General features: G+C 39.8%; 1 protein-coding gene across 3 annotated transcripts in view; it reads right to left on the bottom strand.

Annotated features, from left to right (window-relative positions):
* The window catches only part of ARHGAP26 (Rho GTPase activating protein 26), a 405,537-nt gene that overhangs the window by 147,150 nt on the left and 241,154 nt on the right, over positions 1-17,233 (bottom strand). For all 3 annotated transcript variants that reach the window (XR_011919418.1, XM_072400904.1, XM_072400903.1), the window contains one exon: positions 13,280-13,385. Coding sequence is in view for 2 of the 3 variants with exons in the window: in XM_072400904.1 (XP_072257005.1) it covers positions 13,280-13,385 (106 nt within the window). In the remaining variant the exon portion in view is untranslated. The remainder of the gene's footprint in view (positions 1-13,279; positions 13,386-17,233) is intronic.

The raw sequence follows: 17,233 nt of genomic DNA, 5'->3' as shown, positions 1-17,233 counted from the left end.
CAGGGTGACTGGAGGAATCAGAGTGAGAAGAAAGCAAAGAGAATGCTGACCATTTCTGTACAATCATAGATCAGTAGCTTACTGGAGGTCATCATGTAGGGCTCTGAGGGAGCTCCTTCACACAAAAATGAGGATAATGGTTCTTTGGTTTGGTTTTTGGCCATCTATGTTTTTGTGTAAAGGCCTGTCTTCTGTGATATTCTCCACACTCACACTTATTAAAAAGAATCAGTCAGGAAGAAATGGTCTGTGGTAAAACCATTTGCTTTTTGGGGCTTGGCTTTCTGTTGCTCCTCCCATCCACCTGTTAGTATTACAATTGTATGAAAGCAGGTGAAATTGATTCCCAATCATTTACCTTATCTGAATTCTATAAACTCTACAGAAAAACTGTATTTTGGCTTTTTTGGAATAAAAGTATATATTCTACTTGTGACTTAACATGGAAAGCACAAACTGATTGCGAGATTGTACAATAACATGAGAAGTTTATCATATAAATCCATATGAGTTTTTCAAAAAACATATGTCTTGTTACCGACGCTTTTGACCTTAATTGGCTTCTTCAAGGGAGGGTAGAGACTTGAATAGCAAATGTTTGATTTCCTGTAGTCCAAATTAATATATGGGAATGCCAAGTTTAGTTAGGTGTACTAGGTGCTTAATAAGGTAATTATTTTTCAGAATTTTGGGGGAAGAGAGAAAAAGGGAACAAGATATTCGTGGATAAGGAAGAAAGGGTCAAAAACTCCCCCAAGGAATTGAGGAGGCTGAAGAATATCCTCAGGTTATATAAAAAATTGTTTTTGAAATAATGTACTCAAAGACGTGTCAACAATGTAGGTTACGGTTGTGGGTGATATCTGTCCAAGTATATATATATATATATATATATATATATATATATATATATATATATATATATATATTTGAGGTGATAAAGCAGAGCATCTGCAGCCAGATTGCAATCTGCAAGCTGGTTGTGGACGCTCTGCTTTATCACCTCAAATATTGAAGCAACTCTCCCTTCCAACTGTTCCAACTTTCTTTCGGAAAATCAGGAAATTTTCAACAACAAATCATTTAGAGAAAAATTGGTTACTATGAAAGAGCATTTGACAAAATTCAATATGAATGTTTATCATAAGAAAGAATTGAAGTTTCAAAAAAACAAATGGGTATGTATGATGCACAAGGCTTACAAATGGGAATCACAAATTAATATACGTGAGGAACCCCTTCCAACATCAACAGTATCTCCAACGAACGCTCCAAGAAACAATCATCTCAGAGATCATACAACAAACCAAATGTTCCACTCACTATATCTTTATATCCCAGTACTATTTATCTTCTATGCCAATTTCTTACACTCCTAATGTACATCAAGATCTCAAACGTCAGCAAAGCAGATCAAGCCCCAGTATTTCAGATCATATAAATCGCAGATCTTGAATTAAATCACCTGATATTTCTTTACTGAATCTACCACTATCTATTTCACAGCCAGTTGATATCGCTATCACCCATTCAATGTCTACCCATATATCTATAACCATACATCTATTACACTCCACACTACATCACCACCTGATGGTTTACCTATAGATAGTCTGGTACCACTACCATTACCCAGGGATTCCCCCATCTTATCACCAGACTCTTTTTCTCTTCCCACCCTTTCCACTAATCTATCCCAACCAGGAGCTATATTAAAGACAGTTTAGTCTTTCTCAGAAGTACTCCCCATCTTCCTTGCTTACACCTTTACCAAATAGGGGTCCTATGGATATATACCTGTTAAAACTGCCATTAGAGGACAAACAGAATGAGATATAATAATAAAAGATATGCAATTTTATGTTGTAACACATGAGGAAATGTCTATAATAACATCAAAATATGGATCTAAATAATATACGTATGTATACAATATTATCAATATTATCAATGTACCTATGTAACTATTAATGTATGTAACCATTATTACACATTTATTTAATATCTGCAGCCCTACAGCTCTGTGTACAAACCTCCATATCTTCTAAACCGTATGTCATAGTGACTTTAAATTTTCAGGGTGCACAGGTAACACTCAACATAGTTAGCAGTATTCACAACTTCAGCGCCTCAGCTTTTAAAAATTTTAAGATATGGGGATCAGAATTGTAAAAACTTGTGAAAATACAACTTTAGGGTTGCTGTTTCAAAAGCAAACGTGCCTAGGAGTCCTTCATTGAAAATAAAAATGCCAACCCCCGGGCCCCCTTAAATTGAAAGGAGCATTGGGATGGGGCCTCCAAATTTATACTTACCTGTCACAAATCTGTCATACTATGTTACCCTGTCTGCTTCTCTTCTATAATTCCCAATTCCCTGGAATGGTGGGGTGTCCAAAACCAAAAATGTGGGTGTAGTGGGGGGACACCTTTGGCTAACCCCCCCCCCCCAACTAAAATTTCATTACTATGGCAAACACACTGCCCTGTAACACATTACTGCCCCTGTCTAACACTTGAACTCCAATTTCTCTGGAATGGGGAGGTGTAGGAAACTGAAAATGTGTGGAGAAAGTCTGTGACTAACACCCCTTAAAATTCCATCACTATGTTATCATTAGAACATTAAAAACTCTATCAAAACAAAATTGAGGTTCAGATACTGGCAGGGTACAGTCACGTGTAAGAGGGCAGTGTGTTTTGATGGGCAGAGTTTATGTTGTAATGATGCCATGGTGATGAAAGTTTAGGGGTTTTAGCCACAAGTGTCCCCCACTTGCACCTATAATTTTGTTTATCTGCACCTCTCTGTTCTAGGGAAATAGGGGTTCAGGGTAGGGAAGCAGACATTTTGATAGGCAGAGTTTTTTATGTTCTAATGATGCCATGCTAATGAAATTTATTTTGGGGGGGGGTTATACATCTGTTCCCCACTTGCACCTACATTTTCTGTTTCCTGCACCTCCCCATTCCAGAGGAAGTGGGGTGAAAGAATAGTTTGGTGAAAAGTAGGTAAAAATTGTAGGGGCCCCACCCCAATGCTCCTTGCTATGTAAGTGGCCCCTGTGGGTCCTAATTTAGCATTTTTAATTTTGGGCTCCTAGGTGCACTTTATAAAAGAGGAAAAAGCCCCCTATATATATATATATATATATATATATATATATATATAATAATATATTCTCTAGGAGATAAATTGTTTTTCTAAATAAGGCTTCGTATATGATTACTTAATCCTATCTGCAATCTAATTATGTTGCCGCTTTTTTAACCTCCTGGGTGGTACATTTCTGTCTGGATTTATATGTCTAAAAGCGGTACCATGTTTTCCATGAAAAAAAATAAATACTATACTCATACTAATATATTATACTGTAAAATAAATGTTCATGAAAGACAATGTACTGCTTTTACACATATAAATCCACTGTATTGCATTCAATACAGTTATTTTGTATTAAATGCAATACGAATGGATTTTGAATTTCCTGCCCTGCCAGCAATGTACACACGCACTGACGTCACCGGGGACTCCCTGGTGACTCATTGGGTTCAGAAGACGCCAGAGGAAGAAAGAAGACGCGAAGAAAGAGAGAAGATGAGAAAGGTGTTAAATCAATGAATAAATTATTTTTTTTAATGACAATTGGATACAATGTATTTAAATTTAAATGAATAAATATGATAACTAGATAGTTATATAACTGCTATAAATTGGCAGCTAATTATTTATATTCCATTTTTTTTATTCGAATATATTCCAATTCATCTAAATTGTTTTCTGTTGTTTACTTCATATTGAAGGTAAGTATATATATATATATATATATATATATTGTGAGATCGCCCGTAGCAACGAGGGGTGTTTCAAGCAGCAGGGTTAAAAGTGCTTCAAGGGTTTATTTCACTTAACACTATTTCCACACAAAACAGGCAAAATAAAACAAACAGCGAAAATAAAGCCTGGCCACTTGATCACTAACTCTCTGTTAGTTCCCTTAACTAGCAATCCAGCCCAACCTAGTTTTGTGCAGGACTCTAAGCCCCTAACCATAAATCTTTTGCAACAAAGTCTGTGTCTTTACTCACAGTTCCCAGTTCACCTTGGACCTCCTCCCAGCTCACCAGCCAAGACAGAGACACAGGAATAAGCAGGCTGGGAGTTTATATCCCCAGCATAACTTCCAGGATGCGTATTACATATATCTGGGGCAAATGTGCCTGTCACCCCGGACGAAACCCTGTGATTTATTTGGCCAGCTGTTACTGTTAATGAACTGGCCTTAAAAGTCTCAAAATGATATGCTTTTTGTTCCAAAATGGGGATGTGGCCTATTGGCAATTTTGATAGAGGATCTTCTTTATAATCGAGCTGCAGGTGGAAGACACCCTTATTTTTTGTATCGAAAATCCTCTATTTGTGTTCTAAAGAAAACAATTGTGACAACTTTGTACAAAGTGTTTTGAAGTGAGGTTTTCACCCTCCTTCGATGATATAATCCATAGTTTTCTACTTTGTTTATGTTGTCTTGTTTTAAAAAAAACATTACTGCAATTATGGATTTACGAGGGAATGCCTGGGAGGGATTCATATCATGGATTAGAGATGCCTGCACAATGAATATGAAAAAAGATTGAATAAGATGAACACGAAAAAATTATTAGTATTGCATATCCGTTAACGTCACTATATAAAAGAAAATCTGTGTCTTATTGGCACATACAATACTTACGGAAGTAAACTGTAACCCTATGGGCCTTAGAGTCCAAATCTTTCCTAATGTGAAAAATATCTCCATTATTAGAAAAGAATGGGAGGACATACCGAGATTATGTTCTCAGCAACTAATTGAGGAGGAATTAGATAATTCTATGCGGACCACTCAGACCTGATCTTATCGAATGCTTTCGCTAATAAAAATGAAGAAATTCACAACTATCTGCAACAATTTAATTTACAGTTGGTCACCGATAAAGAACAGAAATTCTGTAAAGATCAACAAGCTTTCCTAACTCGAACAGCATATAAGTGGGTACAAACTCAGAAATCCAATACATTAAAAAAAAGAAATGATCAATCTGAAACGAATTATGAGACCACAGATGAGAGTGGGTCCGAGTGCTCCTCCCAGATATCCTAAACCAACAAATAGTCAAAAAATAAAGGACCCAAACAGGAAACAAAAAGGCATTCTCATGAAACACCACCACTTCAAACACAACAACACAAAAAACGCTATAATGCACAAAACAATGGAGAGAGTTACACAGTAGCTCCACCAGAAACACAATCCTTAGCACGTCACCAAACTGACACACAGTCAAATCATCATGAAATGAGAGGACTGTCATCCAAAAACAATGGTAATACACATTTGGCCAAGATGCCAGTACCTCACAATCTTCACTACCCACGCTGCCTTCTTTATTAGGCAACAGCACCCCACTGCCAGCACAAGCCCCTTTAGGCCAAGGGTCAATCAGGAGCTTCACTTACAAAATTCAGAATGTGAATCACTAAATATTATTAATATAAGTGGTGGTAGCAACTTGGCCAGGTGACACTGCTTCCGCCTCCACGTTCTTACGCCGCTGGTCCTGCGACAACGTCTGCCTCTGCCTCTTCATCCTTCACTGTGTCCTCAGCCTCCACTGCAGGGACAAATCACAGTTCCCCTCCAGCATACCACATGTGCAGGGCACGGCGGTGTCACGCTGTTCTGCACCTGGTTTGCCTGGGGGAATGAAGTCACACAGGGTAGGAACTGCTCCGTGTGATTCATCAAGAGATCGAATCATTGATTTTTCCACGACAACTCAAAATCAGATCCATCGTGACAAACAACAGGAAGAACATTGTGACTGCGCTGCATCAAGGAAGGCTGAGCCATGCACCCTGCATGGCACACGTGTTCAATCTGGTTGTCAAGCGGTTCCTGAAGTCTTCCCTCCATCTGCAAGACATCATAAAAATGTCCAGGAAACTTTGCATGCACTTCAGCAACTCGTACACCGCAAAGCACACCCTCCTTGAGCCGCAGCGGGCGAAACGGCATCCCCCAACATAGGCTGATTTGTGACGTTTCCACCTGTTGGAATTCCACTCTCCATATGTTGGACCAACTATATGAACAGAGAAAGGCCATCAAAGAATTCTTAATGATCCAAGCGGATGGGAGTACTCCCATGTGTAACTTTGATGTCAGCCAGTGGCAGCTCATGCGTGACACCTGCCGTTTGCTCGGGCCCTTTGAGGAGGCCACGTTATTTGTCAGTCACCAGGACTACGGGATAAACAACATCATTCCACTACTTCATGTCCTGGAACAGATGCTGGTAAATCTGGCTAGTCAGCGGACTGTAGACGTGGCGCCTAGATCTCATGGCCACATAAGCCCTGTGGGGGCTGAACTGGAAGAGGAGGATGAGGAGGACATTGGATCAAAAGCAATGTATAGCGAAATGGGTGGTTCTTCTACTCAGGTGACAGGAGAGGAGGAGCAGGAGCAGCCAGAGGAGCAAGAGGGAGATGAGGAGGACGAGGCAGAGAAACCAGACACACCATGGCAGTATGCAGTGGAGATGAAAGCAGGGAGTCCCTCCGAGTCGCTTGCAGAAATGGCCCACTGCATGCTCACTTGCTTGCGCAGTAACAGCCTAATTGTCACCATTCGGCAGAGGGATGACAATGAGGGATGAGGGTCCCTCAAACGATGAGGGACCCTCGCTACCGGTCCAAAATGGAGGCCTTTTTTACACCCACTGAGAGGAAGGACAAACTGAACTATTACAGAGACATCCTATGTAGTCATTTGGCCGCTGCCTATCTGCGCCATCGTGCATCCTCTCGCAGGTCTGACCAGGGGGGGGGGGGCCCTCTGCACTCTGCCATGGCTGCTGTGGGAGGGTGGGGTGGCAGGAGCAGTACCAGCTCCATCAGCCAAACTAGATTTGTGGCCGCAACTGACCGAGTTTGCCCTGGAAAAGCTGTCCTGCCCGGCCAGTAGTGTGGCATCAGAGCGGGTGTTTAGTGCAGCGGGGCCATAGTTACCCCAAGAAGAACTCGCCTGTCCACCCAAAATGTGGAGCAACTGACCTTTGTCAGGATGAATCAGGCGTTGATCGGCCAGGATTTCCACCCACCAATGCCTGATGCATCTGATTAGATGCCATCTCCACACTATGTCACCTTGCTGCTCTGTGGTCTTCTGATGCTGCTGCTGCCATCTCCACACTATGTCACCTTGCCGCTTTGTGGTCTTCTGATGCTGCTGCTGCCATCTCCACACTATGTCATCTTGCTGCTCTGTGGTCTCCTGATGCTGCCGCCACCTCCACAGTATGTCCTTGTGCCACTCTGTGGCCAACTGATGCTGCCGCCACCTCCAGACTCTGTCATTGTGCCACCCTGTGGTCTCCGCCTGATGCTGCTGCTGACGCCACCTCCACACTATGTCCTTGTGCCACTCTGTGGCCTACTCATGCTGCCGCCACCTCCAGACTCTGTCATTGTGCCACTCTGTGGCCTCCTGATGCTGCCGCCACCTCCACATTATGTTCTTGTTCCACTCTGTGGCCTTCTGATGCTCTGTGGCCTCCTGATTTTTGTCACACTTTGTCATTGTGCCACTCTGTGGCCACCTCCACACTATGTCCTTGTGCCACTTTGTAGCCTCCTGATGCTGTCGCCAACTCCAGACTCTGTCATTGTGCCACTCTGTGGTCCTTGGCTCCTTGCCAAGAGACAACAGTATGGGTGCACTCCTCCAACTGCGAAGAAGCTGAATGTGCTGAATGAACCCAGCTCACGTTCCCCATTAGTGGGTGAACAATCCAACGCTTGGTGAATTCTGCTTCACAATGATAGTAAGAGAAGGATAAAACAGCGATGTTGCTATGAACGCTTGGCCGCCACAAGCCAGTTATCTGTCATTGTGGCACTCTGTAGCCTCCTGATGCTGCCGCCACCTCCAGACTATGCCCTTGTGCCACTCTGTGGCCAGTGTGGCTCCCTGTGGCAAATTTTCTGACACCTCCTGCTCCTAACCCAAAAATGGGAAGGATTAAGAGGACCCACTTTCACGGTCTGTATTCATTCTTAAAATCCTGATGCTGCTGCCACCTCCAGACTCTGCCATTGTGCCACTCTGTGGCCAGTTATCCCTGTCCGAAATTTTCTGACACCTCCTGCTCCTAACACAAAAATGGGAAGGATTAAGAGGCCCCACTTTCACGGTCTGTATTCATTCTTAAAATCCTGATGCTGCTGCCACCTCCAGACTCTGCCATTGTGCCACTCTGTGGCCTCTCCACACTATGTCACCTTGCCACTCTGTGGTATCCTCCTGATGCTGCCGCCACCTCCAGACTCTGTCATTGGGCCACTCTGTGGTTTCCTCATGCTGCTTCCACCTCACCATTATGTCACTGTGCCACTCTGTGGACTTCTCAAGCTGTTCTCCCACCCTCCCCACTCCATGACTGGGCCACTATTTTGCCTTTTTGGCCTGGATAACATCACTATTTATTTGACCCTTCTTCTGATCTGTCAGAAGGAAGGAAAAAACGAGGTGAACAACCAATCCTGTTTGTGTAGCAGCTGTAAGGCCTGTATGGTCAGAATTGGCTTATGATTTGGTAGCCAAAAGCAGGAGTGGGTACAAAACACAGAAGACATGCAAATATTCCATTCACACGTCATCTCTGTTTTGGATCCACTCCTGTTTTTTTTGGCTTTAGCAATACTGATGGATTATTGAGCAAATGCTGACCGGGTGAAGGCAGATGCTCCACAGGGTCCGCTTTTTGTGGGTTAGGGTTCTGCTGGATCAGAGGAAGGGCAAAATAATCAGTGAAGTCAACACAAGCTTAGTGCTGACACCCTCCCCACTCTGTCCAGGGGGCTCTACTTGTATAAGCGGTTAATAGAACAGGTTCTGTAGGCATCTTTGTGGAATCAGCTGACAAGGGTGTAAAAGCAGTGCGCTTTTTCTTGACGCTAACATGGACCTGTTAGGCTCAGGTCATACTTGAGTTATTTGGTCAGTTTTGGCCCTGTGACTGTCCAAATAAGTGAAGTGTGCAGTGATTCTAAAAGCGACGCCTGTCATCTGCATGTCATACTGACTCACAGTGTTATTTCACTACCACAGCAGACTCCCTATGCGTGTTACTGCAAGGCACAGTGTTTTACACCACTATCAAGGCTCTCTGCAGGCCGGAAATAGACGTTTTTTAACACGATTCGCAGTGAATAAATTTGGATCGAAGCAAAAATTCGCTCATCTCTAGTGAGCATCATTGTGAGTCATATTGTTCAATTTTTGCATATATACTGTTTGTTTATTTACATTTTGCTTATATGAATTAAATTTTTGATTATGTACTAATGTCATAGATCTCCTAAAACTGTCCTGATGAAACAAACTGTTTTCCACGAAATGCGTTGACAAGTTATAAAGCACTTTTTTGGTGTCTACATTGGAGATTCTGCCCACTTTGTGCGTTTTTACTTGTTCAAGTATACTTACTTCATATTGAAAAAAACGTTTTTTAAAAAATTTTATTCTGTAAATGAACTGGCCTTATAAGTTCCAAAATTATATGCTTTTTTGTTATGAAAGAGGAACCCAAATGTTCAATTTCCTATAATGTAAAAAAGTGCTCAATCTCAGGCATGTCCAATGAGATCAGCACTTGATGGAACGGTGAGCATCGGAAAGAAGCGGGAAGCTGAGCAAGCGTGGGGACTGACTGGTCTCATTTTATAGACAGATCAAGTGAAATTATTTTCACAACAGTTTTGCGTTACTTAGAGGCCACATCTAAAGTCAGGTTGAATTCACACTGGCGGTAAGGTTGCATTTGCTGCGTTTACCTCTGCAGGCCTGAAAGAGCTCAGAACTTACCACCTGTTACCAATCCCAGGTGTTTAGCAGTTTCTAAGTAGTCACTCAGGAGGGGTAAATGGCCCATTACTGCTAATGTCAACTAAGCGTAATTGTTACACCACATTGATCACAATATTACACTACTACAAGGTATAACACTAGGCAGTTTGGGCATAATACAAACTTTTCTTTTCTCTGAAAGACTTCAGGATTTGGTATCTGTGAGTAATTGAAATGAAGATTGGAGAGACAATGTCAAAAGATTCCTTGCGTGTGGTACCACCCGCTACATCACAGCTCTGCAGGGAAAAAATTAAGACATAGTGGCTGGTAAATAGAAAAACTTAAGAAAGTGTTGAGAAAAAGGCATCAGACACATTGAAAGAAGCTGAGGATTTTTGCTGAGTCCTGAAGTTAATTATTTTTGTACTTTTGTTATGTTTTGTAGATGATTGAACTATGTTGAAACTAGTTGTACTCTTCTTATCAGTAAACTAACGTCCGCTTCCCCCCTTTTTGCCTTGAAACTCTCCCTTTCCTCCCTATGGCCATTTATCTGTTACTTTGAAAAAAATATCTTGTTCTAAGAGAACCACGTTTGTCATGTCTAATTGTCTGTAGTCCTGTGATCATGCACTGATCATGGCTTTGAACGGTCATATAAACTGTGTGCAAACAATAAAGTTTTGAGAGTGATCTAACCACTCATTAAATTGCATGTGTTACACTCTTCCAGAGCTGTAAACAAAAGTCATCTGAGAAAGAGGGACAATTGATCTGGGATCAATAGGAGATCGCCTTAACACACCCCCATAAGTGTTGATTGATAAGGATTCCAGTGGCACATTCAGCAGTGTCAAAGTTCTCAGGCACTCATCCTTTCATTTACAGTCAGTCCAAGTTGATACTGGAAATACAATTACCTTTAACAGTAATATTTACATTCATGTATTTAAAATTTTCCACTTTACCCATTAAAAGTTATTGAATGTTGCTAATTGCCATATTTGCTGTATATATGAGGATATTATGGAGTTATCAGCTTTCGTAGAATTGGCTCCAAGACAGCAAGCAATATGGGTACATTCTCAACAGTTTTGTATACTTCTATAGCCAGACAGTTCTTCTTTCAGAGATAATTGATATATAAGGCATTCTCTCGCACGAAAAGTCTGCCATTGATGATAAGTGTTGTTATTATTTTGTCCATCCCAATGTAAGTATTTATGCATATAGATTGCTGTTCTTATACATGAATACTCTGGGCACTGTTTAAATATATTCGATCAAGCAATTTTAGAATAAACCTAGCATAAGAAATCTTGGTGGTATACAGCACAATCTACTGCTTAATTTGGATGTGGAATATGGATCATTTCCAAGCTTTGAAAGAAAGGGTCATTTGACACAGTTAGGGAAACTTGCATTTATATGATACCATGAATATATTCCCACATAACAAAGTAATCCTATATGGGACAAGAAAATAAATCAATCAGATTGTTGTTTAATGAAATGTCTACATTTAACTACTGATTCTGACATGAGTGCAGGCAAGCCTTTTGTTGTGGTAGATTATGCACTGTAAACCAAGTGTAAACATTTAAATGGCCATGTGAAGATCTAAAAACAAAACAAAATAGGCACCTTCCTCCATTAAAAGAGCTAATAAACAAAAGTTCTTTATTTTGCATTTACAAAGACCACTGTATGTCATAATGGTATACTGATGTGATGCAATATTTAGTTAGAAACTTATTTTATTTTTGTTAAAAACAAAAAGACCCTGTTGTTATAATCTGGATTTTGTATGATGTGTGAATTTATATTCAACTCTTTGACTGTTGGAATTTTTTTGTTATGTGGTTTTCACAATTTTCCCCCCTGATATGTTGTAAAAAACTCTTTGAAAAAATAAAAAAATGTTTGAAATACAAACGAGTTAATAAACTCACCATCCATTCTAACACTGCAACCTTTATCATTCTTTTGGTTACTGCATTTGTGCATTGTTCAATTCGCCACCACCGGTTTTCTTTTAGTGAAATAGGAGTCAGAGGATGGAAGCACAACAGACTAAGAGGCAGTCAGGTGAGCTACGTGCAAATATGTCAATAAGGAACATGTTCCCTAAAGCAAACAACAAAGGCATACCCTGATCAGTCTGATATTCCTTGACAGTCCAGTCTGCAAACTGTGGTGGAGGGATATCATTATTTTATAAGACTTTATTCCAAATTAAAGGAAGATTGTTGCTATGCCTTATAACGTAATGCACAACCATCTCCATGCCGAATGTCTGAGCACAAAAACAGACAGGAATGTTTGCAGATGAGTGGGAGCAGAGTTGACAAAACGCAACACATGGCAATTTGCAATGTCTAAAGGCCTTGTGTATCACAATGTGACATGCAGTTAACTGCATCATATATCGGGGGGACAAGGCCTTACAGAGAAAATTAACTTTCTTGCTGTGCCAACTGACTGAACTGTATAAAACTCAATACAGCGCAGAGAGATATACACATAATATAGCAGGTAAAACAGCAAGTTTTCAAGTATGCTTTGTCTGTAGCTGCCTGTCTGCAGTGCAGCATTAACTAATATTTGTAGCACACTGAAAAAAATAAGATATAATTGAGCAGATTATAAATATGCAGTTTAGCCTCTTAACAACAGAATAAATAAATTGACTGTGTAACAAAATGTTTAGAGCTTAACTCTGGGTATATGTTAAAACTACCGTTGCAGGGGAACTTCGCCCACACTAAAGTAACATTAAAAAGCACTCCAAACAATGAAAACTTCAAACAAAGAATTTTGCTCCAGTTTTACAAAATCAACACATCAAGAATTAAAAAAATAATCACTGGGGTCATAATCATATTATGCATTAGTCAACATGTTGTGTTTTTAAAGGAACACTATAAGAATAGCTAGTAAAAACAATATTTTTTTTTTAAATGAATGGAAAAATAAATCAGAAAAATAAACCAAATTACCTTTTGAAACAAAGGAAAGGAGATAACTTGGAAATAATTTAAATAGAAGCACAGTTTATTTCAAAGTCAATTGTTGGGTTGACTGAAATTACAATATGAGAAAAGCAAAAGACAAACCTTTAATTACCACATAAGGGGCTATAAGATAAACAGTGCAGCAATGTTTTCAAAAAGTATTATGAACACAAGTTGATACCATTTAATACAATTGCCTAAAGCTCTATGCTAAGCTAACAGTGTTCCAGGCAACTTCCTAGTTTAGTTAAGCCTAGCCATGGCCCTGCTGTCCAGTGAGAGTCAACATGGAATACCAAGCAACATAAAAAGCTTCTAGAAAACATCTATTCTTTAGCAAATCTGTTGGTACAGGAAATGCAAAAGGACTTACTTTGCCAAGTGTTTTATTAATAAGTGCAACATCTGTCGGTTCTTTTCCGGCAAGCGGTGAATCAGACAATGGATTTCCTTTATTCGGGATTCCTGGTTTTCAAATTCTTTAATGAAAATTAAATTATTACTTCAAGGCTGCATGCATGATAAGTAAATATTTTAAAAAACAACAAACTTTATTAATCTGAGAAACAAACTTAAACGTTAACAATCTAAAGCCTAGATATAACAGAAACAAATTGCAGCTCTGTAATCATTAATACATCCTGACATGTTTTACATTACATTATTTTTTTAGCATCATTTGAGCATCTAGGCCTTTTTTACACTAAATCCCTTTGATGTCTTGTTTGTGCAAACGTTTTAAATGTTTATAGTCCACCATACATACTTATCTTTTCTTGGGGATAAATAGGGCTTACATTTTGAAGCACATTTAAAGTACATTTAAATACATTTGAAGTACATGTATTTTTAATGTTTGTTTGATAGGGAATAAATGGAGAAATTTTTTTAAAAATGCATTTACTTGCAGTTTTTCTAATTTTGCATATCCTTATATTTTGAGTTCACAATGTAATCAAGAAAGTCTGCGCCTTAAAATGTTGTTAAATACGTGTGACTTATGTAATGTAGTAAAACAGTAACAGTATTCATTCTCCTTATACCCCTTTCAAGACGTTAAGAATCTTTGTGTTCACCAAAAATTTGAATGACATTATGTTGACTAAAATAAGTGTTTGAGTTTTATGTAGAGAACGCAAACATTATTGCTGGAACCTGCAACTCATTTTGGGAGGGAATATTTTGATTACCAATATATTTATTTATACACTGATCAGTCCAAACATAAAAACCACCTGCTTTATATTGTGTAGCTTTGTGGCACCAAAACAGTCCTATCAGGGCATGGACTCCACATAGCCCCTCACATGCCCATTTTAGGTGATGTTCTGTGCTAAACAGGGGCCAGCATGGGTTTCTGTGACTGGTCATCAGCTAGTGTCCTTTCTTGGACTACTTTTATTTGGTACTAATCAATGCATACTAGGAACTTCCCAGAAGAACTGCAGTGCTGGAAATTCTCGGAACCAGTCAAGAAGCCAGCATAATTTGGCCCTTGTCAAAGTTGTTAATATATTTACACTGTTTTCCTGCTTACAACACATGGCCAACAAGAACTAACTGCTCACTTGCACCCCTATATAAAATTTAACTGAAGTCACTGAAACAAGACAATTAATGGTATTCACTATACTGGTATCTGATTTTAATGTTTTAGCTATTCAGCATATGCAGGTATATCTACTTTGGTGAGGTGAATGGACATTCTGACAAGAAGTTCTGCGACTACACTACATTCTTGATGTAAACAAATCATGCTCCTATTGACCAATCTGTAGAAGACTACAAGCTCTGGAGCTCATTGTTGCAGACCCCAGAGCCACCAGGACAAACACCTGCTGTGGCCATTTTAATCAATCAGGACTTAAGTGGTTAAGTAAGCAGTAGAAATGCTTGACTAGCCTGGTAACAGCCTCTTGCAGTCCCAGTACAGCAAAACTCAGACTGGAAGAGGTAATACAAGGAGACAATCAGTTTATGTGCTGGTAAGAAGCAGAATGAAAAAAATGGGGAGCCAATTAAAACTTCTGCTTCTAAGCTAAGGGGGGCCTGTAATTGCCTAAAGGGGGCTGAATGATGCTTACTCTCAGACATTTAAAACATTTAGATAAGTATTGCCGGAAAAGTAACTTGTTTTTTTTTTTTTATTATCTGTAAGGAATGTAATTTTGCTGAGTCTTGAAGTTAAGTTGTTTTTGCTATATTTTGCAGATAATGGAGTTGTGTTGAAACTAGTTATGTCCTCCTTATCAGTAGGTCAACATTTGCTCCATCCCTACCTTGAGGCTTCTAACCTTAATTAACAACGTCGCTGAGCAAGACGTTTCAAATTTCTTGTTATTGACTAACTACTAAGTGCCTTCCGTCCTGCTGTCAGACTATATAAACTGCGATGTGATAATAAAGTTTTGAGAAGTGAAATAACTTCATGCTTGAGCTGCGTGTGTTATTCATTGCTCCCAGCGCGTTAAAAACAAAGGCCACGAGAGACAGAGAGGGATCGCCTTAACAATTTGGCGTCAGCAGTGGAATATTTACCTACCTTAAAAGGACCAGAATCGGGTACGTGGAAATTTTCTTTTCTACCTCTGCCCTCCCCTGGGTTCCTGTAGATATTTTACGAACCTAAGCCCTGGGGCAGTGCAGACTCCCTCATAGAAGGACTGGGTCCTTAGGAAGATTTGGGAAATCTTTTATTGAATTTGTGCACACTCATGGCCTTTGTTTTAATTCATAGAGTATAGGAATTTTGTTGCATGATATAGAAGTGTAAGAAATATTGTATTTAGGATAAGTTTGTGTATTAATCTGGTTGCCAAGGTGAGGTTGGGTCAGCCCTCACTGCTGTGGTTGCCTCGGGCAAGCAGTAACGTGGCCTAAGCTGAGTTTTGGTAAGCGGTCCTGGGAACAGGACGTCAGCAAACACTGCAGCTACCAACTGAACTAACAATAACTATGTACAACTGTCTGATATTTATACTGTAATTTTTACTGCAACTATGGGGAATACCCAAGGTAAGGGAAATAACCCAGAAGAACCTAAAGAACCCTAAAGGAAACATGTAAAGAAAACATGTGCCCCAGAAACCTGACAACAGAAATGCCCCCTATAATGTTCCTGGGGATGTTGATTTTGTTAACTGTAGAGCAGGAGATTATTACACTGACCTCTTTACACCTGAAAAATGTAATGGAGAACTTAAAATGTCCCGAACCATTCCCACTTGAGGGATCTTTAAATTTCATATCAGTTGTATATTGGGGATGTGCCTTTCCAATCGAGCAGCATACCAACCCTGGCCATCCCAACTCCTGCACAAACAAATCCAAATGATTATCCCCTCATAATTGAAGCACACTATAAAAAGATATGGGAAGAGTTACAAATTGAGTTTGTAAGATTACACGGAGATAGGAAACCCACAGCCACTGCATTAGCATGCAAGCAAAAGCCAGGAGAAACTGTAAGTGATTATGCTAGAAGGTTGAGGAAAGTGTGGAAGGAAGAAGCAGGTTTAGGATTAGGAAGAGATCTCAGTATAGTATTTACTGATTATTGGAATGATTTCTGAACATGGGCGCACTGCCAAAATGATTATTAACAACTGGAGGACTTTTGATGCCCCAAACATTTTTGCCCAGTTATTGACAAAGGATGCTGCAGGATGTTTTGAGCTGCCCAAGTCGTCCAAGCCCCATGTACAGGAACTCCACCACCACTATGTAACAGATCTCTGACCAGGCTGATGAAAACCCAACAATCACATTAAAAGTAGGACAATGACAGAGTTCTTAGTAGACGCAGGAGCGACATGTTCTGTCCTCTGATCCTGGTCAGGTGATGACGTGGGATTCTTTGACTGCACCCCATATACAGCACTTACAAAACCACATACACCAATATACCAAAAGCAGTACCCTTTCAACTAAAGGCAAGGGAAAATTCCTTAGCACCAATGATTCAATCTTTTTGCCAACAAGGTATACTTAGGAGAACTTGCTCTTTTTTTTTTCAAATATGTCTTTATTAGAGAGAGAGAGAGAGAATCTACAACCATAAAGAAATTACATTATTATCATTTAATAAATTATTACTACATTAACAGAGCAACACTCTCTGTTAGGATCAGTAGTGGGGAACAGATCGGTAGTCATGGCAGTGAAGCTGTTACATGTTTTGCTCTGGTATCAACACAAATATGATAACATTTTAAATTATCCGTCCCTTCATGTTCTACATGTTTAATAATTCCTAATAGCCCATTATTGCCTACTTTGTATGGATTCCAAGCAATGTTGCAAAACCATGCTCCAGGCGCCATTGCCA

This window comes from Pyxicephalus adspersus, chromosome 2 (assembly GCF_032062135.1).
Source record: "Pyxicephalus adspersus chromosome 2, UCB_Pads_2.0, whole genome shotgun sequence".
In the NCBI taxonomy this organism is placed as follows: Eukaryota; Metazoa; Chordata; class Amphibia; order Anura; family Pyxicephalidae; genus Pyxicephalus; species Pyxicephalus adspersus.
This window is presented reverse-complemented; position numbering and strand designations above follow the sequence as displayed.